At 40.3% G+C, this 25,210-nt stretch overlaps 1 protein-coding gene across 1 annotated transcript in view; it reads left to right on the top strand.

The window, feature by feature from the left end:
* Positions 1 to 11,983: 11,983 nt before the first annotated feature.
* LOC307004554 (triple functional domain protein-like) overlaps positions 11,984 to 25,210 on the top strand; it is a gene marked incomplete at its 5' end in the record, with an annotated part of 47,880 nt that continues 34,653 nt past the window's right edge. Inside the window, 4 exon segments of the mRNA XM_079623871.1 lie at positions 11,984 to 12,009; positions 12,170 to 12,325; positions 15,941 to 16,133; positions 18,607 to 18,738. Coding sequence (XP_079479997.1) covers positions 11,984 to 12,009; positions 12,170 to 12,325; positions 15,941 to 16,133; positions 18,607 to 18,738 — 507 coding nt within the window.

The raw sequence follows: 25,210 nt of genomic DNA, 5'->3' as shown, positions 1-25,210 counted from the left end.
ACAAAGCTGTGGTCGTTTTTGTGAAGGAAGAGGTTCAAGTTAGCCGCCTGATAACGAATGGAATTGTGGTAAGTGGAGAGTATGTTGTTGTTTCACCGCTGGTTGCGCCAACTACTAAAGTAACCGTATCTAACGTGCCTCCATTTATTCCAAATGATGAAATTGAGCGAGGGCTTTCACGTTACGGAAAATTTGCTAGCGCGATAAAAACGCTTCCACTCGGCTGTAAAAATGAAGCGTTAAAACATGTAATGTCTTTCAGAAGACAGGTGTTCATGTTTTTGAGTGAACCAAATTTAGACGTGTCTTTTAGAGTGATGTATGAAGGAAAGGCATATATGATTTATGCTAACACGGGAAGCATGAAATGCTTTGAGTGTGGGGATGTTGGTCACAAGAGACTAGCATGCCCACATAAAGCTGGGAGTAGTGGGACTAGTGTGGCGAGCGCCGGGCCGAGTGCTGCGGTGATGGCGAAGGCCTCAGAGGACGCGCTGCCTCCCGTTGTTGTTGTGGAGGAGCGGGACGCGCAAGTTGTTGAACCAGCTGAAAGCGTTAGTGATAACGGTCAAAATGAGAAAGTGGTTGCTGAAACAGTATCAAGTGAAAATTGTGAAATGAACGATGATGTGAGTGAACAGATTTATGGTGAAGTGGCAAGTGCTAATGTTGATATATCAAGGGATGAAGAAAGTTGTGATACAGAGATGAAAGATGATGATACGCTTTCTGAGATTTCTGATATGGGTTCACAGATAGTGGGAGAAGTGTACACTTTACAAGAGATACATGATTTCCTAGATTCGACATTTGGTAAGACTGTTGATGTGACAGTTTTTTTCCCGGACACTGATAAATTCATTGCGACAGTGTTGTCGTTGCAGAGAACGGTTAGCTACGAGGTTCTGGATAAGAAGAAACGATTTCGATTAAAGAAGATGGTAACAAAACTGCGAAAAGATAAATTTGTTTCTCAAAGGCATCAAGATGAATAAATCTCACGTGGTGACTTTTATACTTTGCTGTCTTTTTCTGTCTCTCTCTACTCTTTTTTTCTCTTCCTACATGGATAATTTGAGGGTGGGCTCTCTAAATATTAATGGGGGAAGAGACAGGGGTAAATTAGCAGTGGTTTCAGAATTTCTTAAAATTAAAAAGGTTAATGTTTCTTTTTTACAAGAAACGCATACGAATAAGGATAATGAAATTGAATGGGGTATGTGGTGGGAAGGCAAGTTTGTTTTGAGCCATGGGACATTTAATAGTGCGGGAGTGGCTATTTTATTTTCTGCAAACATGAATGTTAACATTTTAAATGTGGATCAGATTGTTGAAGGTAGATTATTGCTTATAGAAACTGAGTATGAGGGTAATATGTTTGTGTTTGTTAATGTCTATGCCCCCAATAGCGGTCCCGAGCGACAAGATATTTTTTTGAAATTAAGAAATGCCATTCAGAAGTATGATGATAGTGTGTGTCTTGTGATTGGAGGCGACTGGAATTGCACAACAGATTTTACAGTGGACCGAAATGGGGAAGAGCCTCATAGTCAATCAAGTAGCACACTGATAAAAGTTATGCATGAATTTCAATTAACAGATGTTTGGAGAACAAGAAATATCGGTGTGAAACAGTATACATGGTTGAAAGTGTGTGACAATAGATTTTGGGGTGCAAGATTGGATAGGTTTTATATTAAAGAAATATGGAATAATAGAGTAATTGATACTTGTATTTTTCCAAACGGGTTTTCAGACCACCATATGATCACTTTGGTTTTAAATATAAAGAAGACATTAAGATCTAATTATTACTGGCATTTAAATGTTAAATTATTACATGATGCTTTTTTCTGTGAGAATTTTAAAGTGTTTTGGAGTGAATGGAAGTTGAAGAAGCTTTTGTTTGAGAATCTTTGTCAATGGTGGGATGTTGGAAAGGCGAATATAAGATTATTTTGTCAGAATTATGCTTTTCATACATCAACTACGGTCAAAACAACAGTAAAAACTCTACAAAAGGACATTGAGTTGTTGGAAAAAAATATTGTAACTAATAATGAAGGTGTACATTGTGATGCGTTGAAAAAGAAAAAACAAGAACTGAATTCTTTTCTACAAGAGCAGGCCAAAGGAGCTTTGATAAGGGCAAGATTTTGCACTATTAAAGATATGGATGCTCCAAGTGCTTTCTTTTTTAATCTTGAAAAAAAGTGTGTTAATCAAAAACAGATGTGTCATCTTCGTCGTCAGGATGGATCAGTAACATCAAATCCAGTTGAAATGAGAAAGTTGTCAAGAGATTTTTATAAACAATTATACAGTGCTGAGAGCTGTGATACTGAAAGTGTTGAAGATTTGCTTAAGGAGTTACCTCAGCTTGAGGATGAACAGAAAAAAGCACTGGACAATTTAATCACTTTCAAAGAACTTACAGAAGCAATGCGCCAGTTGCATATTGGCCGTTCTCCTGGGATTGATGGACTACCTATAGATTTTTATCAACAGTTTTGGGAAATAATTGGACAAGATTTTTATGAAGTGTTGCTGGACTGCATTCGAAGCGAAACTCTTCCCATAAGTTGCCGTAGAGCAGTCTTGTCGCTGCTTCCAAAGAAAGGGGACTTGGGGCTTCTTAAAAACTGGAGACCAGTATCTCTATTATGTTCGGATTACAAAATATTTTCCAAATGTTTATCAAATAGACTTAAACACTGTTTAGACTTGTTGGTTCATAATGATCAAACGTACTGTATAGCTGAAAGATCTATAATGGATAATCTTTTTTTTTTTTTTTATTACGGGATACAATTCATATTAATCAGTTTTATCATGTTGATCTTGGAGTTCTCTCACTAGATCAAGAAAAAGCTTTTGATCGGGTTGATCATCAGTATCTGTTTAATGTGTTAAAGTATTTTGGGTTTGGTGACAGATTTATATCCTATATTCGGCTGTTGTATTGTAATGTTTCTGTTATGGTGAAAGCCGGTGGTGGATTAAGTGAACCAATATCTGTGTCGAGAGGCATTAGACAAGGGTGTCCACTTTCCGGGCAATTATACAGCTTGGTCATTGAACCTTTGTTGTGCAGACTGAGGAAGAATCTTGAAGGGGTTGTAATTCCTAATTCAAACGATGATTTTAAATTATTTTTATCTGCGTATGCAGATGACATTAGTGTTTTTATCACAAGTCAGAAGGACATTACAACCTTAAACCAAACTATAGGAATATATGAAAAAGCCTCTTCTGCTAGAGTTAATTGGTCTAAAAGTGAAGGGTTTATAATTGGTAGATGGGAAGGTACTGGGTTTCCTCAACTCCCGGGTGGGTTACGGTGGAGGCAGGACGGATTGAAAACACTAGGAGTTTTTTTGGGGAATGACCAGTTTCAAAGGAAAAATTGGGAGGGTCTGCTGGAGAAGGTGTCTGCTAAATTGTCGAAATGGAAATGGCTATTGCCACAATTGTCCTATAGGGGGAGAGCTCTGGTTGTCAATAATCTCGCTGCGTCAATGTTGTGGCATAGGACTATAACTATGGAGCCTCCCGAGGAACTTGTTTCTATGATACAAAGGACATTTATTAATTTTTTCTGGAGTGGACAGCACTGGATCCGTGCAGCTGCCCTTTACTTACCAGTTCAAGAGGGCGGTCAAGGCTTGGTGGATGTGAGGAGTCGGATCCGGGCCTTTAGGATTCAAGCTGTGCAGAGACTTCTCTACAAAACTGATGTGGTATGGGCCAAAACTGCAAGTGCATTTTTGAAGCGGACAGGAGGACTTGGATTTGATAGACACCTGTTTTTAATGAAACTCGAGGAAGTAAGCCTGTCAGAGCTTCCACCCTTTTATAAGTCTATGCTCCAGACATGGAGAACTGTTTTCAGAGTGGAGCGAGATCTGGGTGACCAAGGACATTGGACTCCAGAGGAACCGTTGTTTTTCAACCCAATGGTACAGACTAGACTGTTGTCCTCCGTGAGCGTGAGGAGATGTTTGCTGAGGAATGGCGTCCAGAAACTTGGACATCTCCTAGATGAGAGGGGTTGGAAATCCATTGAGGCACTTCAAGAGATGACGGGGTTAAAGTCTCTGCGTCTTGTTTCAAAATTGAAAGAAGAAATATGTAATGCACTACCAAGCAGCTGCAGGACTTGGATAGGACTGAGACAAACACAGGACATGAGAACTGGTCAAGATTTTCCAGAAATTAAAATTTCACCTCTCATAAATGAAGAAGGTGAAGGTGAAGTTGCAGACTCGATTTTATCTTTCAAGACCCCCCAGCTAGACCATTTTAAAAAAGTGTCTAAGAAAGCAATATACTGCACCACAGTTAAAGTCACACATCAAGATTCATTGAAGAGGCAAAAAGCTTCTAGATGGCCAGAACTGTTACAACCAGACTTTCTCGTGCGGGACAGGTGGCGGACCCTGTATAAACCCCCTGTAGAGAAGCGTACTGCTGATCTGCAGTGGCGGATTATTCACGGGGCCATAGCTACGGACCGACATGTGGCACACCTGAATCCGGCAGTAGTAGGGGAATGTAGGTTTTGTGGGGAGGAGGAAGATCTAGAACATTTGTTTTTAAGGTGTAACAGATTACAAGACCTTTTTGTTTTGCTTAAGACTTGGTTTAGAAGCTTTAATGAGGATTTTTCCGATAAAGTGTTTATTGGGGGAATGAAATATAGTTTTTCAATGAGGAGGAAAATATGTTTATTAAATTATTTGATGGGAACAGCCAAACTTGCAATTTGGAAAACAAGAAAGAACAAAGGTCTACAACTTGCCACAATAGATCCTGAAATGATGTTTACACGGTTGGTAGAGGGAAGGCTGAAAATCGAATTTGCTTATTACAGACTTACAAATAATGTGGTTTTCTTTTGTGATGTATGGTGTGTTGATGAGGTACTATGTATAGTACAAAATGATCAGCTCATTGTGAATTTTTAATTATAAAGTATTTATTTTAATTTTTTTTAATTTTTAATAACTGCCAGTAATGTAATGTGATGTAAAGTTCATAGAATAAAGTGCTTGTTAAACCTCTCTCTCTCTCTCTCTCTCTCTCTCTCTCTCTCTCTCTCTCTCTCACACTCAAACCTCCGCGCGTTCCTGCTCCGAGTCAGCCTAAGTCGTTCTCATTCTCTCTCTCTCTCTCTCTCTCTCTCTCTCTCTCTCTCTCTCTCTCGCACTCAAATCTCTGCGTCCTCACACTCTCTCTTATTCTCTCTCTTTCATTTTGTACATATATGTATTAAGTGTGTAAATGTAGAATTCTGTATTCGTTAGTCTCATTTTATTAAATGCGTTATATGCATGAATTGACTCCGTCTATGCTCATGATTCAAAAGTCACTGAAATGTTCGATCTAAGCTACATGCTTTACAAATTTGTTACGATTGTAATCTAAATTTTATAAGGACAGAAAAGTTACTCTTTCTTGTGTTTATACAAATTGATGATTGTTCTTGAGAATTGATAGAAGTAGTCGTACATCTGTCTGCCGGACAGACCGATGGTCCGATAATTGTATTAATTCCAATAAAAGTTATCTGATCGATCTGTAATCTGGACTATTGATATATGAATGACGAACCATAGTTCATTGTGGTGATCATTCATATATACAATCGATCTATTTTCAGCTTCGATCATTTAATGTAACTGTAATATGCGATATATATCATATTTCTGATTAAAGAAAAAAAATATATATATCTATAAGTCGCCACAACAGATGCTGCCTTGGCAGAAAAGAACAATGACACATACAAACGGCTATCACGAGCGGCCTTTGGGAAATGCCAAGCAATGTGGAACAAGACAGGTCAGTCATACATGGCAGCAGAAACTGTTGAAGATAAATGCAAGCTCCAGCTCATCCGGCCAAATCAGACTAGGTGGAACTCTACATACATGGCTGTGGAGAGAATCTTAAGGATCATTCAAGACAAAGGTGAAGACGCTATCAGAAATGTCTGTGACGAATTCAAAGTGAAAATGTGAGTGGTTTTTTAACATTATTTAATCAATATAATCAAATAAGTATAAAATAACACAAATGAAAATAATTTCCCAAAGTTCCCCTTCTTATATTTCTTTTAATATTTATTCCACACCTATTCCTGCAAGAAATGTCTAAAAAGCTGCATTTGTTGTATGTCCTACAAGCTGAGTCCGGCTGAAATTGTTTTCCTGACTGAGTATTGCACTGTTATGAAACCTGTTGTGAAGGCATTGAACATTCTTCAGTCTGAGGCTCCTGCCGGTGATCTTCCAGTTACAAGCAAAACTCAGCAGATTGGAGACATCCTCCAAAATGTGTCTGCCCCTTATCAGAGCAGTTCAGGATGGTTTCCAAAAGCGCTTTGGTGGGATGATGCAAGACCCTGAACTGATTGCTGCAGCAATCCTTCTGCCAAAGTTCAAGAACATCTGGACTGAGAGGGCTGAAATCATAGAAGCAGGTATGATTTCATTGTTTTATATCATAGTGTAATCAGTTGTTAATTATCAATCCTAGTTTTGTCTATTTTGTTACTACTCAATAATACAGTGTTGTAAGTACAGTAAAATTAATCTTTGCAGTTTCTGCATTGACAGAAATATTAAATATGCATTGTTGTGTGTTGTCGTTCAACAGGTCTGGTCTATGTGAGACAACACATTGACCAGATGGCAGAGGCAGCGGTGGAGCAAGTTGGGCAACATTCATCAGATGAAGAAGATTTATTCTCCTCAATGAAGTCCAGAAGGTCACAAAGTACAGGGGAGCTAGATGGGTACCCTGCTTGTATCTCAAACAAAATTGATCTGTTGAACTCATTTCCACACATCAAAAACCTTTCTCTCAAACTCAACACTGGTCTTCCTGCCTCAGCTGCATGTGTTCCTGCCTCAGCTGCCTCTTCAGCACTGCTGGACTGTTATTCACTGCAAAGCGGGCAAGGATGAACTCTACTAACTTTGAAAACCAACTACTACTCAAACTTAACAAAAAGTTGATAGTGTAAAGATGGACACACAAATAAACTAAAGATATACAGAAAATAATGTACCATGTTGGTCATTTGACGTTTTGTCATTCGACAGGTCTGTTACCTGACAATGGCACAGTTTGGTCTTTAAATACTTGAAGGTCCCTGACCCAATTTAGATTTAATGTTTTGTAGTAAGTCTGTCGTTTGTGTTCGTTTGTGTTTAAGAAAAGGATGCTCTACTGAATCCACAGTTCATGCCATATTCAGTGGTTGTAGTATTGTTTAAAGTGTTTTATTGGATGACCTGCACTAAAATCATCTCTTTTATTTTTATTTTATTATTTTTGTTATCGCACTTTAATATGTAAAGGTGTTCCTTCAATTAAAAACAACTAGTTTGAGATTTATATTTCCTGTAACTACACTAGAATCCCCCACCCCACCCAGCTGTTAAAAAAAAAAAGTAACTCAGTAACTTTTACTCTGAGTACATTTTAAATGAGCCACTTTTTACTTTTACTTGAGTAGATTTTTAGACTGGTAACTTTACTTGTACTTCAGTAAAATTTAACTTAAGTAACAGTACTTTTACTTGAGTACAACATTTTATTACTCTTTCCACCTCTGGTAACAGGGGTGTGCGATCTCCCACGCTCTCCTGGAAGCACACCGCCACCAGCAGGCGAGCAAGTAGAACGCAGGGTCGTAACACAATGAACAAAGATCTACAGTCCGCCAACAAATAAAGACACAACAACGTTCATGAAGAGAATCTCTCCTGTTTTATTTGTGTTCATGTTGAGTTTCTCAGGGAGAATCTGAGTCCAGCTGATTTAGTGGATGACGAAGATGATGATGATGAGGAACAGGGTGATGAGGAAGAGGATGATGAAGAGGAGGAGGAGGAAGAGGATGATGATGAGGAAGAGGATGATAAAGTGTATGTGAGACGGTCAGTTCTCACTTTTCTAGTGGATCTGACACTGTGAGATCAAAGATATCGCAGGATTCACTGTGTTGCTGATAAACTGGATGTAATTTAAGTTTTGTTGCTTTTATATGAAAATAAATATAATGAACAAGACACCCAAAGTACTTGTTATTTAATTCCATTCTAAATACATGTTTATCAATAATTTTTTCTATAATACAGATGTAACAGGTCCCGGCCAGGGGTCCGCTAGCAGATATATATTGATAATCCTGGTCGAAGTGCTCTGGAAATATTGGAAATATTACACAGTTATTAGTGACGAGGGACAACAGTTGCTCTTTCTCCATTCAACTGGATTATGAGCTTGTCTTCCTCTACGCCTCGCTAAGGGTCCCAGAGTGACGCAGCTGACAGCTACTGCCACCTTGTGTCCGTTCTGTGAAACAGCATGTCATAGCGCGCTTCTGTGTATTCCCTCAATAGTATTTAATTTGTAATAAAAGGAATGAAAACAAATGATAATAATCTCAACAAAACCTATTTTTGTGAGTGTCACATCCACCCCGACAAACAAAAATGGCTCCCGACATTTTCCCATGAAAACAAAACTAAAACTCCTACTCTGTTTGTTTTCTGGTAAATTTGTGTGTGTAATACACAAATACACTTGCAAGTACATATTACGGGCATGTAATATGTGTAAGGCATGTACATATGAGGTGTATAAGCAGTAGGTAGAATAAACTGGTTATGCATATGTGGCATGAAAAGTAGGGAGGGTGAGGTAGACTGTGAGGAAATACACACTCTACATGGGTTTGTAAGGAGGGTTGGCCCAGTGACTCATAAGTGAATATTGGTGTAGGTCTTTTCTCTGTAACTGATCTCCTAATCTCTCCTTGTGTCTCTTCTTCAGGCCAAGTCATAGTAGAGGGAGAACTCTGTCTTTCCTCTTGTACTTGCTCCTCATGTCCATTTGTCACGTCCTCTTCAAGCTGAGATGGAAAAGTATCCTCAAGTTGTTCACTGTGCTTCTTCCACTACTTCCACTTCCCTGTCCTCTGCATTCTGTTCATCCTCTTCAGGCTGCGGTAGGTAAGTATCATCAGATGGTTCACTTGTGAACTGTCATTTTACACTGTCGATCACAACATACTTCTTGACAGGCTGGAAAACTGGGTGGGTCTTTCTGAGATAGTCCTAAAATGGTTCAGGTCATACTTAGAAGCGAGAGGTTATTATGTGAGTATAGGAGACCATAAGTCTGAGTGGACATCCATGACATGCGGAGTTCCTCAAGGCTCAATTCTTGCGCCACTCCTATTCAACCTGTACATGCTCCCAATGAGCCAAATAATGGGAAAGAACCAAATTGCTTACCACAGCTATGCAGACGACACACAGATCTACTTAGCCCTATCGCCAAACGATTACAGCCCCATTGACTCCCTGTTCCAATGCATTGATGAAGTAAACGGTTGGATGTGCCAAAACTTTCTTCAGTTAAACAAAGACAAAACTGAAGTCATTGCGTTTGGAAACAAAGATGAAGTTCTCAAGGTGAACGCATACCTTCACTCTAGAGGTCAAACAACTAAAAATCAAGTCAGGAATCTTGGTGTGTCTCTAGAGTCAGACCTTAGCTTCAGTAGTCATGTCAAAGCAATAACTAAATCAGCAAACTATCATCTGAAACATATTGCAAGTGTAGTGAAGTGCTGCTGTTGGGTGGCATCCGGTTTGCATGTGTTGACTCCGCCCTAGAGGCCCGTGGGTAATCAGCGTCTCATTTCATCTGGGTATATTAAGATGGCCGTTGTTGTTACCGGACATGGTGTCAATGTGCTGCGTGTTGTCTAGCGCGTCATTTTTCTGCTGTTGGTCTGGTGCGCCGGCTGGAGGTGAGTGTGACGGTCGTTTGAGATTATTGTGCGAACCTACCGGATTGTAAATGGTTAACGATGCAACTCTTGTTAGGTGCTGTGCGGTTTGTGGATAAGTGCAAGTTGGGCCGAGCGTTTACATTGATTGGTGAACGCGCGCCGTTTGCCGGATACAAACGCACGTCATACTACTACAATAATAGTTCCTGGTGTATTGCTGTTTGGCTTTCTGGTAGGTCTCCCTCTGGCTCTTGTGGCCGTATTTATTTTAAGTAATGTATAATCATGGGGTTATCTGTGTATTTCAGCTCGCCCTGGTCATATTTGGTTCTCAATCTGTTGCTGCCGGACGAATGACGCGATCTCCGCCTGTTGGTATGTGTGGTCACTGTATAGTAGCTTAAAGATGAGTCAGTACTGCGCATATTTTAGTTTACATTCGGGATTTTGCAGGTGAATGAATCTGCCAGTTATAAGAGTACGTGAAGACCGCTGCTCGGATTGGGACTTCCATTGCTGCTGTTTTGTTCCTAATATCTTTACTTTGTGTTTATTGGTTTGGTTCAATGCTCTGCTGGCCGTGGCTCCCAATGTGAGCACGCACAGCATTGTTGATGTAGCTTTTGTTAATATATTTTCGAGTGAGTTTTCTTTATTATTGTGGTGATTTTTGTTGGTTTCGATTTTTTTTTGTTATTCTTTTGGGTTTGCCCTTATATTCTTTTTTTGTGTTATGAATAAGATTTACTTTTGATTAATTATTTTTGTGAGTGATCCTCAGCCTGTCAGAGGAAAGAGGGGTTGTGAGTGTTAACCAGCCTGCGAAGTGGGGACAGGTTGGTGACTAAACCAAATTTCTTGAAAACCTTACTGAAACCAATAACTGTAGGGTTGAGTGGATCATATCTTTTTGTTTTGTGATATTTGGGTATTTTGTGTGTTGTGTCTTGTAAACTAGTATTCATTTAAATCCTTTTTTTTCTTTTTTTTCTTTTTTTTTCTTGTCTTGTAGGCATTGTGAATCCGGAGCAGGAGAGCTAGTTGCTCCATTTGGTGGTGGATGCACAGTGTGTGGTCTACAAACTACCGCGTTTGGTCTTGGTTGATGTGAGTGTGAGTGTGCAGTGTAGTGCACGTGTGGTGGTGCTTTTCGACCATTGCTGGCGACGTTTGGCACTAGCTCATCCTGCTTCTGGGAATCACAAGCCCTGATAAGCCTGTATTGTTAGTGTGTGTGTGTGTGTGTTTGTGGAGTGATGATTGATCCCAATGGCCGTACATTTTTAATATTTTACCTTTGATTAATAAAGAACATTTTTGTATTCTTATACCCACGTCTCTGTCTCTGTGCAAAAAGGGAAAATCGAACCTGTGTCCTCATTAGGAGACTCCCCTGGCTTAGAGACTAGGGTTGCGTAGTCGACTCTTTTCCTCAAATTCCTCTCTAAAAATAAACCTGCTCACTGCCACACAAGAATTAGATGCTTTGTTTCCAGTCATGACTTAGAGAAACTTGTGTATGCATTACACTAATCCACCAGCAGGGTGGATTAGTGCAATGGACTCCTAACTGGCCTTCCCAAAAAGACCATAAGACAGTTGCAGCTCGTACAGAACGCTGCCGCCAGGATCCTGAGCAGAACCAGAAAATATGAACATATCACACCAGTCCTCAGGTCTTTACACTGGCTCCCCGTTACACTTAGGATTGATTTTAAAGTATTATTACTGGTATATAAATCATTTAGTGGCCTAGGACCTAAATACATATTTATAGAGAGTCCGCTTTTAGCTATTATGCCAGCCGCAGCTGGAACCAGCTTCCAGAAGAGATCAGGTGTGCTCCTACAGTAGGCACATTCACATCCAGACTCAAAACACTTCTGTTTAGCTGTGCATTTACTGAATGAGCACTGTGCCACTGTTCGTCCGACTGTTTGTACTGCATTTTATTTTTATTCTAAACTGTTTTAATTATTCTTATTTCTTTTGATTATTAAAATTTCTTCTATGTAAAGCACTTAGAATTACCATTGTGTATGAAATGTGCTATATAAATAAACTTGCCTTGCCTTGTCTGTGATTCTTTTCCCACTACTTCTATTCCTCTATCCTCTGACTGTTGTTCTTCTACTTGAGGAAGGTGTATCTCTCGCCCCTCGGGTAAGTATGTGTCCATCGATACAGTTTCCCTCGTAGGTAGTGTACTTGAACAGTCTTTACGAATCATTGTCTGTTTCTTTGGAGTCTGATCAGGTGCTTTTGCAGGAGAAAACTTTGACATTGGACTTTGCTCTCTCCTTGAGATCACTGATCTGTTATGTCTAGCTTGATCATTTTCCCTTCTGATTACAGGTGTTCTCAGCCAATAACCTCCTGTCCACTCATCATCGTCATTATCCGTGTCCAGTGTCTCATCATTGTCAGCAGAGCTTGTCCTCCGTTGCGGTTGTCATCGTCTCTGACGGGGAGCTACCACAGAGTCAGCTGGCTGTGTCGAACTCTAAACAGGTAAGTAATTTGCTAACAGCAGCAAGTTTCTGTGTATAGTCCTATTCCTCGCACTTGAATCTCCTTCAGGATAAATGACATATACAGGATTGTCTGAGATTAGCAGGTCCACCTCGTTCACCCATGTTTCGGGCCAGTACTCAATCTCCTGGCTTGAGGACCACACCTCTCAACTTCTGATCATAGTAAGACTTGTTCTTCGCACTCCATGATAGGCTGGATTTGTTTGCAATCTTGTACGCTTCCGTCATCTTTTTTGACCATTTATCCGCATATCCTTTGTGTGTCACTGATTCAGTGTTTTCCATTAATCCAAACAAAAGATCCACGGGCAGACAGGGATGTTGTCCATACAGCAGGTAATAAGGGGAGTATCCTGTTGACTCGTGGCGTGTGCAGTTATATGCGTATATCATTTGTGGTAAATGTTCTTTCATCTCTCTTTTTCTCTGTCTGTCAGTGTCCGTAACATTTGCAGCAGTGTACGGTTGAACCGATCAGCAGGGTTACACTGTGGGTACCTATCTGAGGGTTGTCCCCCCTAAAATATCATTAAAATATGTCTATTGTAAATAATATAATGATACAGTATATTCTTAAAATAAGTGTTTAAGTAGTAAAATAATACAAATGCAAACGGGGCAACAAAAAAACAAAAACGTTTTAAACATTTTGAGTCCCCCCTCCCTTGCCTCACAGTGCTTTGGTCCACTGCCTCCACCCCTTTTACCTCACCAACACACACACACACACACACACAGTGGCGGGAGATGAGAGAACAACGTTTTTGAGTAGTTGTGGATGTCCAGAAAGTCAATGTTGTTTTATTCACTTTATACATCAGATGAAGTGATTATTTTCTCTTTAATATAGATGATGCTGAGTCATTAATAAACCATGTCAAAATATATATATATGATTGTGTACTTTATAGTTTTGTCACTGATGTAGTCTGCTATGTTAGCGATTATAACGTTTACCCTTGTTATCACTTAATTATTTTTTTCTTAGCATTTTTGCATAATGTGCATTTAAGCTGAAAATCAAATCATGCTAAGTTGTGAAAATATGATTTAATTGTGTGTGTGTAAGATGCATAAAATCCTAGCTATGAAATTAGCCGTAGAATTGTGTTCCAAACATGTTCGAAATGTCATTTCCACCATAAAATGAATGGAGAAAATTATTTAAAGGGATAGTTCACCCACAAATTTAAATTCTATCATTATACAGGTTTGAGGGTGAGAAAATGATGATTTCTGGGTGAACTGTCCCTTTAGGATGCGGTGAAAATGACTTCTTTTCATAACGATTTAGCAAAAAACAAACAAAAAATGCACAATCCCCCTGTGTTATTATTAGCAGGCCGATTCAATAAAGTTGTTAAACCCATATAGCGCTTTTGCTTTTGTTTTACTCCTTTAACTTTTCAGTTAAGTCAAGTCATCTTTATTTATATAGCTCTTTTAACAAAGCAGCTTTACAGTGGTAAACAGATCATTTAAGGTAACAGAGATTGTTTTGGCTTTATAGCGGTTCTTGAATAAAGATATTTTCCAGCTAAAGTTGATTCACTTCCGTCGCAACGATCATTAGTTATTAAATTAGAGACCGCTAAGACGACGCCGTTCTCTCTACAGACTTTAAACGCGAACCTGTGAGCTCACGTGCGCATTAAGAATTAATTCTATAGTTATGCGCATTTGAATATATGTGCGCAGGTTTGTAATTCCCTACAAACCAAGCCTTAAAGGAGAACTCCGGTCAATTTTAACATTGAGCTCAATTTTTTGTAAATTTGGAGTGCTGTCAATACAGAGAACAACGACAAAAATCGGTGTTGCCTACACCGTGTTATCCTCTTTTTAAAATTTGCACCCTATTGACTTGAATGGGGCAAGTTTTAAACTTAACCAGTTCTTAGTCTTATCATCCTTGATGTGTCATACAAGTGCCCAGCCATGTTGAGTGATTCCTTCAGAGTGAACACGAGTGAATCTGACTGCAGTAGATGTGAAAGATATGAATAAAAATGATGTTATATCAGCCAGCGCACAGACCTGTATTTAGTTCATGTTTTCGGTGGAAGTCCAAAGTAGTCGATTGTCGAGTTCACACGCGTGATCATAGTAACTAAACCTATGCGCGTGAACTCGACAATCGACTACTTTGGACTTCGACCGAAAACAGGAACTAAATACAGGTCTGTGCGCTGGCTGATATAACATCATTTTTATTCATATCTTTCACTTTAATAACTGCAGTCAGATTCACTCGTGTTCACTCTGAAGGAATCACTCAACATGGCTGGGCACTTGTAATGACACATCAAGGATGATAAGACTAAGAACTGGTTAAGTTTAAAACTTGCCCCATTCAAGTCAATAGGGTGTAAATTTTAAAAAGAGGATAACACAGTGTAGGCAACACCGATTTTTGTCGTTGTTTTCTGTATTGACAGCACTCCAAATTTACTAAAAATTGAGCTCAATGTTAAAATTGACCGGAGTTCTCCTTTAACAAACTACTTGTCTGGCCTTAATTTTTATACCTAATTTTATCACTTCGGGGTAGATACGCGAAACCGAAATCATCCCGACAACGCTTTATCTGTAGAGTAAAGGGATCCTTCACAGGGGAGAGACTACCAGTAGTTGGCTGGAGACTAGTTTTAGAGAGCAGCGTGGCTGAATGGTTTATCATCACATCTTTAATATAACATGTTCCTCGGCGAGTCATACTGCAATGAATTTAGTCGCTCGGTACTTTTAACAGGAGGGAGGGGAATAGAAAACAGAGATTTAGATATGAGAGAAACGCAAGAGGGGGCGCGATGGAAAGAGTGGTTGGTGGGAAAGGCAGCGTGGGCTCGATCACGAACCTTCCGCAGTTCAGCCACTGCCAACGGCTCTTCCTCCTCCTCCTCATCATCCTCACACACAAACTCTGTCCCCTGCACCCACACACTCACACCAGAGAGAGAGAGAGAGAGAGAGAGGTCTCCACAGTTACAAAGCAAATCCCCTAGAGATAAAAAAGAGAAGCACACAAAGATGGGTAGAGATGTATCATGATAAAGAGAGAGAGAGGGGCGCGCATCTTTAGAGATGGAGAGCAGGCGAGTGTGCAGGGAAAAAATGGGAGGGCGAGCGAGCCAGTGAGCAAGAGAGGGAGGGAGGGAGAGAGAGTGTAAAACCGTGTCGCAGTCGCACAAGGCACAGGTGTGTTCGTCTACAGCTCCTCGATTAGACACTTTCACAGGTGCAGTCTGACAGGCAGATGTTTGACTGACGCGTTTAGAGTTACGGACGGATGCGGGCAGCAGCGTACGGTTGTGTCACAAAGCTCTTAAGATTGGATACCAAAGGCCTTCCGTCAGCATGTTTCCTGCTCATTTGATAGATATTTTGCTGCTGTGTTTCATGGGTAAGCTCTGCGCTCTCTGTCCGTTGAATGTGCATTGATTTTTCAAGGGAAATCACTTTTATTTTTAGTTCCTGCAGTTGCACTCGTGCAGCGGTTGGTTTCTTAGCGAGGAGGATGTGCCGTAGATTATGTAATGCAGAGAGGATTAAAGCTCATATTTTGTTCCCCCCCCCCCACACCATCATCCAGCGAGGACGTGTGCAAACATGGCTTCACGGTCATCGTGGACATGCGTGGCTCCAAGTGGGATTCCATCAAGCCTCTCCTGAAGATCCTGCAGGAGTCGTGTCCCTGCTGCGTCCACATCGCCCTCATCATCAAACCAGACAACTTCTGGCAAAAACAGAGGACCAACTTCGGCAGCTCCGAGTTTGAGTTTGAGGTACGGGACCGTTTGATGCGATCTTGTGTGGAGAGGCGTTGCTGGATGTTGACTCTGTCAATCTCGGCACATTCACACATGTTCTAATTATTGCATGCTTTAATATGCTAATATTAGTTGTTCTGTTAATCCGGTTGGTGTTTATTGGTGGTTTTTTAACGAGATAAAGGCATTTCGGTGTTTGCAGAATACAAATATAGCAGATTATTCTCACAATCTTCTGAAATATCAGGTGGAACGGCCTCGCCGCTGCATTTCATTTCATCTTATTAATTAATAATCTGCAGGTTTGTCTGTGACATCCGATCTGTGTTGGTGTGAGCGTGTGAAGGTGGATGTGGGAGTGTGTGTGTGTGTGTGTGTGGAGAGGGGGGTTGACTGGGTGAATGTAAATGTGGTGGATGCAGCAGAAATTATTTTTTTTTGGCATGCTTTTCTGCATTTGTTATGTATCGAGTCTAGATTGCAATATGTTGGTGCAACTTTCTCGTTCACAGAGCCGTCAGAGTGAGTTTTTTCAGGCGTGTTCTCATTTGAGCGCATTGGTGTTTGTTTTTGTTGGAGGAGAAGCTTTTGTGCGTGTGTTTGTGTGTGTGTGCGTGCAATGTGCATTCAGTCTAACAGCACATGTGGAAAGAAATGATGGCTCATGTCACAGCTGCAGTGCAAGAGAATAATGTTTTCGATCAAATGATAATTAGTATCTCGAACCTCCATGAATAAAACATGATTATGCTATTATTTGATGAAGACCAATCGTAATTAGTCTAGTATGTTGCAGTGACATCATCACTGGCAGTTACATGTCATGCCGGATTCATCGTAATTGAAAAAAAAAAAAAAAATCTGACTTGAGCTTCACGTCACGTCCTTGGACTCAGAGAAAATGTTTGTTTCTATGGCAACGTTCATAACACCATAAAGATAAATGTGCGGCTGTGATGTGAATGACAGTTAATTGGTCACTACGTCAGTTCTGCTCTGTTTTCTCATGTGAAATATCGAAGAAAGATTAAGGGTTCCAGGTAACAGTGGATGTAATGGTGTATCAAACAGAAATATAGCTGTAGACAAAATAATTACCTTTATACAATACAACATTTCGGCTGTTTTTACATGATGCCACAATGGTCTAATGGGAGAAGTCAGGGCTTTCCAGTACAAGTAATGTAGAATAATTTTTACATATGAATTCATAAAGGCCTTTTCACACTGACACCGTTGTAAATCTATTTGTCCATCCTATGAGAAGTATCGCTTGTGCTTGAAGAACATCATAAATAGACCGAGGCATTAGTTTGCTGTCGGGGATTCAGTGTAGACTACATCTCTTTTGTCGTATCGCACCGCTCGTGTCCAGTATAGACGCGCTGTGACACTCGCTTTACTATTTGTTGACAAAAGCCATTCCTATTGCTGGATGGCCTATTGGTATTAATATGCTGCACAAAGGTCATAGCTTTTGAAAATATGATCACAAATGGGATCTTTACTGGCAAAAAATAAATAAAAGTAAACTGCATCATGTAATGAACAAGCTCTGCTATCTTCACTTGGTAGTCGTCGCTTCACTTTGCTGCTCATTTGCATTAAGTTAGACTTTTCTCAGCTTGTTGGCGAAGCGATTTGTTGTTGATAAATTTGCTAACTCTCTTTGAAAATGAATCGTAACGCACTCTGTGCACTCGGTTACAAAACTTATAAAGTCGTTGTTGTCTAAAATGATGGCTGAACTCACTCTTCGATCGGACTATTTATTTAATAATGCGCTGTCAGTTGCTCGTTCATACAGATATACAGTATTTAAGCAGATATATTAATCTGCCGAATGAACTAAATATTTAATAAAGACTTACACATGCAAGCAAATGCTGTCAAATCACATTTGTATTACTGATAGATGCCTTTTAATTCTTGATGCCTTTTTCTTTTTATATTTCTTCTTATATATATATTTTTTTTTTGTAAGCGTAAACGTATAAAACGTTCAAAGATGAATGGCAGAAGTTACTATTATTATTTATTGTTAGGTTAACTAGAGGATTAATTGACTGATCTGAAAATAATAAATAGATAAATCATAATAATAATTGATTGATTAACTGGCCTAACAGTAAAAGTAATCAATAGGTTAACCGACTAATACTAAGAGCAATCGATTAACCGACTAATCATAAAAAATATTGATAGATTAACAGACTAATCGTAAAAATAATCGTTAGATTAACCGACTTAATCATAAAATGAGATGAATTACTAAAATTGATACTGAAATTAAAAAAATGAAAGTAAAAAATGTAATTGCTGGTCATTAACAGAGCCTGGAACGGCTGCATCATTCACATAGGATTTAGGGCATTAGGAAGTCATATTGTGCATATTGATTCACTTTCATATTCCATCCCAATCCTTTTTCTCTACCCTTAATGTCCATTTTCTGTTCTTTTCATTCCTCCATCACGCCCACCTTCAGACCACAATGGTTTCCCTGGAGGGCTTATCTAAGGTGGTGGACCCGTCCCAGTTGACGCCCGACTTCGAGGGCAGCCTGGACTACAACCATGAGGAGTGGATCGTGATCCGCGTGGCCTTCGAGGACTTCACGGTAGGGCTGCAACGATTAGTCGACATTGTCGACAATAAAAAATTGTCGACAAATATCTTTGTTGTCGAGTAGTCGTTTGATCTCACGTGACCAATGTATGGGCCTGCAATATCGCATTTTGACCGCTACGACGCCGTTTCTCAATATGCGTTCTTGTCTGTACTTGTGTTCTTGTGGACTTGTGAAACGTCATCAGTCGCTGCCCAAGTACTGTCCCAATTCAAAAGTTCACATCTAGCCAAGTCCAGTTCAAATCAAGGGGGTAATCCATCCGCCGGAAACTGAAGCCTCCGCGGGCGCCGCCATTGTAGCAGAACTTCACCTGCTGTTAGCATTCCATTGACTCCCATTCATTTTTGCGTCACTTTGACAGCGAATAACTTTACATCTGATGCGTCAAAAGACTCCATTTGTCCATTATTTATTTCTAAAGAAACTCGACAATGTATAAAAGGCTCCATTACCTTGTACCTTACGTTATGGCCCCGTAGAAGCCGTTTTTGTAAAAATAGGCTAACGATTGCGTCATAACTCACGCGACTCTCTGTCGCACTGTAGAGAAATTACCGTATAGACCGGCGGAGAAGCTTGCATGCAATCGGGGGGACGTGGAGGCATTAAGTCCGATAAAGTGAAGGGAGTAGCCCACAGAGAGTGATAAAGTTGATCCTACTGCTAGCTCATGGACAGCTAATGCTCACGCTCTCCGTCACTGCGAGATTCAGAAGGGAATGATTCAGATTTCTCTCCGCACAGCTACTAGAAGACTGACAGCTGTCAGACACGTTGCTCACGTGTTCAAGCTCAGTTTGAGCCTGCGCAGTTCGCCTGGCGATCAGGAAGTAAGTGCTTCAAATGGGCTTCACTTTTCTCCGTTGAAGTCTATGGGGTCGCTGTGTCCATCTTATATACTGTCTATGGTTCAAATCCCCGGATGTGTTCTTGATCCGCCCTTTTACCGAGGATGCATGTAGAGGTGACTTGTGCAAACTTGAGACAGACAGGTATCCCAGAATGCATCTCGTCCCACCAGCAAGCGTCAATGGCAGAGGAGAAAACCCGCGTAATATCAAAATACTACTGTTATCGTGTCACGAAATGTAATTCTAAGAGTGTTTCAGTCGAGAATGTAGTTGTTTAAAGCTCAAATCTGTGGTTTATTTATAAAGATAGCGCCTATTTGAAAAATGTATCTGACGTTTTCGGAGTTGTGAGATCCAAGCGATCACCGGGCGTTCAGCGCTCAATAACCCCGACTGGAATCAGCTTTTCCTCGGCTAGTGCTTCTGTTTGCCGCTGGCTCTGGTGTCTCTAGTCTAGTGGTTAAACATGAGATATAATTCGTCTTGTGTATATCTAACGGGCGATCTTTGGTCTCATTAATCTATAATTTGTTCCATGGCAACTCGTTTTGGCTGAGGGCAAAGTGAAGTTTCATAATTGTATATATTTAGGCTATTTAACTTGAGCTATAGGCTATTTTAAGCTGACTTATGTTTGACTAAATTGTTTGCTTTATTTATTTTTATTTACTTATACTTTTATACTGGATATCAGATCATTAAAACTGACATTTAACAAAAAGAGTCAATTGTGTAATTTTATTTTAGGCTGACAGTTATATATTTTAAAATATATATGATATTTTTTATATTTATTTTATTATACATTCTCTTCACTGTACATGTATAATAAAATAAAATGACACAACCCCGTCTCTGTTTTTTAAATGTCAGTTTTAATGTTCAATAATGTTTCATATTTTAAAATGAAAACAAAAAGAAGCAGGGTTGCGTTTTATATTTCGTGTTGTTATAAATATATGCAGTGAAGATAATCAATGTACACGTTGCCTGAACCACATTTGTGTGGCCATTTAATGTGTTTAAGATTTTGTTTTTTAATGAAAAGAGGCAGAGTGTTGTTTTAAACCATATTTCGTTTTTGTTGCCTAAAATATACAAAAAGAGATAACCGGAGTAGCCAGAGCGTGCTGAGTGACGCGATCAAGAACGCCGCTGTGGTGGGTGATTCTTTAATTGGAGATACATTTGAAGTCCGAAGCCATTTATTTTTAACAGCTTTACCAAAATTTTACTCCAAAAACACATTTTATTTTATTTTTATGTTTTTTAAGAGTCACAAAATGTTAGAATGTAAAACTAGAAAATATTTTATTTTAAAAGCTATTTAATGATGCTGAAAGTCATGATATCATACTGTCCTTAGTGGGTGGTACTTTTTTCAAACAAGGGTAACATATGCATAAACATGTTTTAAATTACAAATTTCAGGTTGGGGTTTTAATTATTTTGTTTATAAATTATTATTGGTGACAGTTTCCAAATTATGCTAAATTAATTTGTTTAAAAGTAACTTTTATTGTTGAAAAATACCAATCCATAAATCCTGTGTCAATTCTGTTACTACATGTTATTGTCTCTTTAAATTATGCTTATCTGTCGCATCAGTATCCTAAGCAACGCAAGATGATGTCACTTCCCTTTTGGTATTAAACTCTGAAGAACTAGGAGGTATGTGTTTTGTTCTCTCTGAAGCCATGTAATCTTACAGGCACTTGCACCAAGAGTTCTTATATAACATGTCAAAACTGTTTCAACAATCTCATAGGGAAAGCAAAGTTCAAAGATATTAACAAAAGGAGGTATTAAAAGTTTTTAAAATCATCTTTAGTATCAGGACATGTGCTCTTAGCCTTTATGCTAGCATGTGGTGTTATTAGCAAAAAATGCTAAAAATGTCAATTCTGTTACTGTCAATTCTGTTACCAAGGTACGGTAACAGAATTGACCAATGCCTTGGTTTTCACACTGCCCCTGCCTTGGTTACAATCACACAATGATGCAAACACACACAAAAATGCATAATGTGTGTTTATAGCCACACACACACACACACACACACACACACACACACACACACACACACACACACACACACTGATCAATTGGGTTATTCTACCATGATCAGAGGATTTCAACACACACACACACACACACACACATGCACCATCCACCCAAGCATGTGTGGTTATTTGTCATGCTACCGTACAATAATATAATAATAATAATGTAATACAATGTAATATAATGTAAAAATGTGTGCCTCAGACATGCCACTCTCTGCTGCGGAGAAACAGAGTAGATATCGAGCGAGACGTGATGCTACCCCAGAGAGAAGAGAGGAGAACTTAAAAAAGGATAGGGAAAGATGGAGGCACAAGAAAGAAATGGGAAGAGTCAGATTGGTTGCAGACTTAACACCAAGAGAGAGGAGGAGACAGCAGAAATACTGGAGGAATGCCCAGGCTGCCAGTCGAGCCAGGCGAGAGCAGTGTAGAGACCTTACAACTTCAGAGAATTCTGATCAGTCACAGTCATCCCAGGGTCCACATCAGAAAAATAAATGGAGGTTGGTGGTTGATGTGCAATGAAAGTTAATGGAGTATGTTTTGTATTTGGAATGCACAGAGTTTAGTATATTGGATAATTTAAATTTACTTTTGATCAGAGAACATTATTCTTATGTAATTTGCTGATACACAATCAACTATTTGAGAAATTATTCAATTGGGTCAAAGGCTTTTCATATAATTTCAGGCAGAGGTCAGGACAGAGGAGAGCAAAGCGCAGGACCTCAAAAGTGTACAGAGAGATAAAGAAGTTACAACAGGCACTGACAACACAGAAGAGGAAGACTGACATGTACCGCAAACGTTGTGAGAGACTGAAAGTAGATGGGCATTCTCCTAAAAGTATAACCAAGAAGTTAGTTGGTAGACGCCATGTGTCAGAGAATGTCAGAAAAACCCTTACCTACCACCATGCTCTTGTGCGTACAATTAAAGAAAATTATCATGGAACCACATCAGAGAAAAGCAGGCAAATAATTTCACAAATTGTGTCTGGCAGAATTATCAGAAAATACAGATTCCAGGCCAAGGTTCAGGAAACACTAGGATTGTCAAGAAAGAGGTTCAACCAAAGCAAGACCAACAATGACAAACTGGCTTTCCAACGAAAAAAATATGCATCTAAGAGGATTAGGTTGCAAGATAGAGTATGTGCGTTCTACAACAGGGATGATGTCAGTCGCTTGACAGCTGGAAAAAGTCAGACAGTTACTAAAATGAAAGAAAAAAAGCAAAAGCGCTTCCTATGTGATAATGTAAGAAATTTACACAAGCGTTTCTTAATCGAAAATCCTGCAACAGAAATATCCTACTCCCTGTTTTGCCGCATGAAGCCATTCTCGGTGGTAACTCCTACCAACACAGACAGGGAGACATGCTTATGCAAAGTTCATGAGAACATAAAATTCCTTGTTGAAAAGTTGCGTCATCATAAAGTGATTGACAGCATCAACTTGGAATCAATTGTGGAGGCAACCTGCTGTAGCATTGAGAAAAAAGAATGCATGTATGGAGATTGTGATGCCTGTAAAAATAAGGAGATCCAAGCAATGGCTGACTATGACCCTGAGACTTTGGTGTCATACCCACAGTGGACAACTGAAATGGTAGAAAGGAGAAGGAAATCAAAAGATCAAATGCCAGAAAAACTGCCTGTTAGGGTCACTATAAAAAAGGTGTGTGAAACTACATTGGAAGTGTTGCTTGACTTGTTTGCTAACCAGCTCACATTCTTTAAAAAGCACCTTTTTACAATGAGGAGTCAGTCCCGGCACTATAATGAGCTAAGGCAAGGGATGAAGTCACACGAGTGCCTAATTCATGTAGATTTCTCAGAGAATTACGCCTGCAAATATGCAGCTGAGATCCAATCAGTGCATTTTGCTTCCTCCCAGGTGCAGGCAACACTCCACACGGGAGTGCTTTACTTTGGAGGGGTTGAAGACCATATGTGCTTCTGCACCATTTCACCCTCAAAGGAGAAGGGTCCCGCTGCTATATGGGCCCACCTCTCTCCCATCTTAGATCACCTGAAGCAACACCATCCCACAGTGTCGGTGCTCCATTTTTTCAGTGATGGTCCTTGCACCCAGTACCGCCAAAAGGGTAATTTCTTTCTTTTGAGCCAAAAAATTTACCAACTTGGTTTCATAGCTGGAACATGGAGTTTTTTTGAGGCCAGTCATGGCAAGGGGGCACCAGATGGTGTTGGAGGATCACTGAAACGTAGAGCGGACGCATTAGCTAACAGTGGGAAAGATGTGCCAAATGCACAAAAACTTTTTCAAGCATTGGTGGATGCACCATCATCAGTGAAGCTGTTCTACATTGAAGAACATGCCATTAACATCGCAATGGAGGTGATGCCAAAGTCACTTCCTGTCGTACCCTTCACCATGAAAATCCACCAAGTGGTCACGGTATTCCCATATCAGCTAATTTATCGGGATGTGAGTTGCTCCTGTTCCACTCAGCAAAAGTTGGTGTGCCAGTGCCACCAAACAAAGACATTCACGTTCCCTGCTGATCCTCTCACATTAAATGGTAAGCAGAGAGTTGGACAAGAGAGAGCTGTTGGAGAAGAGAGAGCCGTTGGAGAAGAGAGAGCCGTTGGAGAAGAGAGACCCGTTGGAGAAGAGAGAGCCGTTGGAGAAGAGAGAGCCGTTGGAGAAGAGAGACCCGTTGGAGAAGAGAGAGCCGTTGGAGAAGAGAGAGCCGTTGGAGAAGAGAGAGCCGTTGGAGAAGAGAGAGCCGTTGGAGAAGAGAGACCCGTTGGAGAAGAGAGAGCCGTTGGAGAAGAGAGAGCCGTTGGAGAAGAGAGACCCGTTGGAGAAGAGAGAGCCGTTGGAGAAGAGAGAGCCGTTGGAGAAGAGAGAGCCGTTGGAGAAGAGAGAGCCGTTGGAGAAGAGAGACCCGTTGGAGAAGAGAGAGCCGTTGGAGAAGAGAGAGCCGTTGGAGAAGAGAGACCCGTTGGAGAAGAGAGAGCCGTTGGAGAAGAGAGAGCCGTTGGAGAAGAGAGAGCCGTTGGAGAAGAGAGACCCGTTGGAGAAGAGAGAGCCGTTGGAGAAGAGAGAGCCGTTGGAGAAGAGAGAGCCGTTGGAGAAGAGAGAGCCGTTGGAGAAGAGAGACCCGTTGGAGAAGAGAGAGCCGTTGGAGAAGAGAGAGCCGTTGGAGAAGAGAGACCCGTTGGAGAAGAGAGAGCCGTTGGAGAAGAGAGAGCCGTTGGAGAAGAGAGAGCCGTTGGAGAAGAGAGAGCCGTTGGAGAAGAGAGAGCCGTTGAAGAGAGAGATGAAGACCAACAGACAGACATACACTGGGAGAGCCAGGATGTGGTTGGACAATGGTGTGTCCTCACATATGACCATGATATCTATCCTGGTACCATCCTGGAGGTCAATGAGACTCATGTGAGGGTCAAGTGCATGCACCAAATAGGAAAAAATAGATTCTTTTGGCCTGGTCGTGAAGATGTTCATTGGTACCCACATGAGGACATCCTCAGATTAATTCCACCCCCGACCAAGGTTGCGACACGGCATG

The sequence above is a fragment of the Phoxinus phoxinus genome (genome assembly GCF_949152265.1).
Source record: "Phoxinus phoxinus genome assembly, chromosome: 9".
NCBI classification, from domain to species: domain Eukaryota; kingdom Metazoa; phylum Chordata; class Actinopteri; order Cypriniformes; family Leuciscidae; genus Phoxinus; species Phoxinus phoxinus.
Note: the sequence above shows the minus strand (reverse complement) of the source record. Positions and strands in the feature narration are given on the sequence as shown.